The sequence below is a fragment of the Corvus brachyrhynchos genome, unplaced genomic scaffold, assembly GCF_000691975.1.
Source record: "Corvus brachyrhynchos isolate BGI_N302 unplaced genomic scaffold, ASM69197v1 scaffold56, whole genome shotgun sequence".
In the NCBI taxonomy this organism is placed as follows: Eukaryota; Metazoa; Chordata; class Aves; order Passeriformes; family Corvidae; genus Corvus; species Corvus brachyrhynchos.
Genome location: NW_008238664.1, coordinates 2911 through 6163, shown reverse-complemented (window position 1 = coordinate 6163; position 3253 = coordinate 2911). Strand labels below are relative to the sequence as shown.

General features: G+C 34.8%; 1 protein-coding gene across 1 annotated transcript in view; it reads left to right on the top strand.

Moving 5' to 3' along the window:
• NUP37 (nucleoporin 37) overlaps positions 1 to 1844 on the top strand; it is a 22145-nt gene extending 20301 nt beyond the window's left edge. Inside the window, exons 8-10 of the mRNA XM_008636364.2 lie at positions 132 to 182; positions 606 to 699; positions 1492 to 1844. Coding sequence (XP_008634586.1) covers positions 132 to 182; positions 606 to 699; positions 1492 to 1605 — 259 coding nt within the window. The 3' untranslated portion in view covers positions 1606 to 1844. The remainder of the gene's footprint in view (positions 1 to 131; positions 183 to 605; positions 700 to 1491) is intronic.
• Positions 1845 to 3253: the final 1409 nt, after the last annotated feature.

Below are 3253 nucleotides of genomic sequence, written 5' to 3'. Positions count from 1 at the left end.
GAATGCTCTGATTTTCCCTCAGCTGCTTCACAGAGAGTAGACAATGTGTCCCCTTCAGTGTACTTTTGGTACTTAGAGTATGAGCTGTAGTTGTTTGCAGAACAGTTTTTTACCCTGAATGTCTGTTTTAGTTATCCACAGGATAAGAGACCTGTCCATGTTGATCGAGCCAGATTATTCAGGTATAAGTGTTGTCTCTATTTTGTGGGTTTTATCTATTTAAATCTATGTCTGTGCAGGCAGTTGTGAGTTTAGTAACCTGGTTGTGTCTCACTTAAGTTATTTTTAGGGGGACTTGGTCTATAAACTGTGAAATTTGTGAATGACCCACATTTATGTGTAGAGGTTGTGTGATTTTTTTGTTTGTTTGTTTGTTTGTTGTTTTTTTTTGTTTTACAACAATGTGCATATGGGGCTGTGGGTGGGGAATCATTTACAAGCTAATTCACTAAATGTATTTCTCTGCTGTTAGTAGAATATGTGACATCTTCACACAGTTAGTGACAAGGGAGGGAACTCCACTCTGTGTGCACTTCTGCTGGTATGACAGGGGTATTTGGAAAGTACATTCATTTTACTCATAGGTGGATTCATTCTATTCATAGGTGGTCCCGAGTGAATGAAAATCTGTTTGCAACCACTGGATATCCAGGAAAGACAACTACTCAATTGCTGGTTCATCATTTAGGACATCCCCAGGTAAATTTTTAACTGGAGTTGCATCTGTTTTCTGGAGATCAGGCTCATGTTACTTAAAAGCTACAATAAAAAACTAGCCCAAACCATCCAGAACTGCTGCTGGGTGTACCTATTTTATTTTATTTTGTTTTGTGGCATTCATGCTAAGGAAAAAAAAATTGCAGCACACTTAACCTGCTCTTTTAAAAGCTGTTTGATCTATATGTTTTAGTTTGCTTTGCCATATCAGTTCTGAGGGGAAGAAAAATACCTTTAACCTGATATTTAATAAATCTGGCAGTATTTCTAGTTCCAAGGAGGCTAAAAACAGCTAGTTGTATATTTTTCTGGTTTTAACTAATTGTATTTTAAATCATTAATGAAAATGCAAAGCATAGGAAATATTTTGGTTTTGCTGGAGTCAGTATGTATTTGTAATGCTTACAGTAAAAATATTACATCCAAACATATTGTGAGTACATTGAAATAATAGAAGTAATTTCACTTAAAAAGGTTTCTAAGTTTAAGATCATGCCTTTATAATAATAATGTTTATACTAATGTAAATAGTTGAAACTATTTGTTATTGTGGAATATTTTGCTGTGTGTTACTTAAATGTAGTAAGTAGCTACCGGAACTATGTTGCAGAGAATCAGATTTTTCAGTTGAATTTTCGTTGTATTTTACCTGTATTTGTTTAGGAGTATTGAATCTGTGGTGTTTATTTGTCTATGCAAGTTGGTATCTGCAGTATAGAAATTGTTTATAAGGGAAGTTGTATTGATCTCTCTCTCTCTCTCTGTGTTTTGAAGCCCATTCTTACTGGAACTGCAGCTGTAGGATCTGGTTTGACATGGCACAGAACTCTTCCATTATGTGCAGTCGGAGGAGATCATAAAATTTTCTTTTGGGTAACTGAAATGTAAAATAAGCATTTGCCTTCAGTATGAAACTTGACAGTGTAATGCCTTTTTTTCTAGTAAAACAAAGAAATCTACTCTTTGTAGTGGTTTTCTCTTGGACAACAGAAGAAAGAAGCAAGCAAGATATAAATCATTGGTGTTTGATTTTTAGCTTGCAAGTACAAGAGCTTTTGTAAAATTGGTTATCATACATCTGATACTTGGTTATTTCTATTAAAATAAAATTTACTTTTTAAATATGTTATTTGGTGTGAAATGAATTTTTAAGGGATTTTAAAAGAGATTTTGTGTCCCAGCATCTCAGCCTGACAATGTCACTCAGTTAACACAGCTCAAGTACTCTGAAATTGTGCAGAGTACCTGCAGAAAGAACACGTCTCTATATTAACTTTCCTAACCATGACTATCTTACAAGAAAAAAAATATGCAGTAATGTACTGTCATAAAAAGTTGTCCCTGGACATTTTTGAATAAACTAGTTACCACTACCAGTGAAGAAGCTAATGGTAAAATCAGAATGAGAATTTGAAGCAGTTTTATTTCTCTAAAGATGACAGAGGGATATACTTCAAGCCTGTCAAACAGCATAGTGAGGTTTTTTTCTGCTTAAAGCCTTTTACTTCCAGTCTTTACAGGAAAATCAAAAGCATTCTGCTTTCTAGAAACATATTTTTCCTGTCCTTCCCTTACAAGACCCAGAACTGAAGTAAAAGAAGAAAAAGACAGAGATAACTCCTGTTTTGAGTATGTTTTTTGCGTGCTTTTGCAAATGAAAGGATGTCAAGATGTTTCAGCCAGTGTAACAGCTCATTACAGCATCATAGCTGTCCTTATTAGCTGTAGTTAGATTTTAAAATATTCTTTTGTTTGTTCCTATTTATGTAGGACACATAAAACCAATTCAGAAGAAGGACATCAATAAGTGAGATTAGAGTCACCTTTTAAAACAAAAACTCGTATTGTATTTCTCATAATGCTTTATCTTTGAGAACTTTTGCATTCCAACTGCCACCAAAATTTACCTAAAATGAATATAAAGTTCCTTTAAAGTTCCAGTCTTGACTCATGTGTGTTTAAACTGTAAAATCAGCAGACTGCAGGATGCTTCAAGGTAACAGTGCTCTGTTTATCTTGTATCCATTATCTCTGTTTGACCAGAGATAGCAGCCTAAAGGTTTAATTCACTTGTAGCTAAAAATCTTTGTGGGTCTGGAAGGAAGGATTGGCCTGAAGCACTGTTATCCTTTTGGTGTGTAGTGAAACTGAAACAGATGTTTTTCTGTCCTCAGAGAAACTTTACACAGCTCCTGCCTATGCAGAATATATACACTATACTCAGGACCCATATAGACAAGGGCAGTTTGCGCCAGGTATGTGCAGGTGCACTCTTGAGTGAGACTTTTTTGGTTTAGAATTGCTTGAGACCCAAGAAGGACAGAAATTCTTTTGTTCTGTAGTTAATTCAGAAACCAGGATGTTTGCTTTTCATACTCTGTTTTTAAGGAATACTTAAAACTGTTTAGCCAGGAATGATCTTGCCAAGTTCAAGGCTCTTCATTTTATACTGGAAAGAAGCAATATGGATATTTTAAAAAATAAATAAATAAATAAGAGCAGCTAATGTTTTTAGCATGTTCCCCGTGCTCTTTTG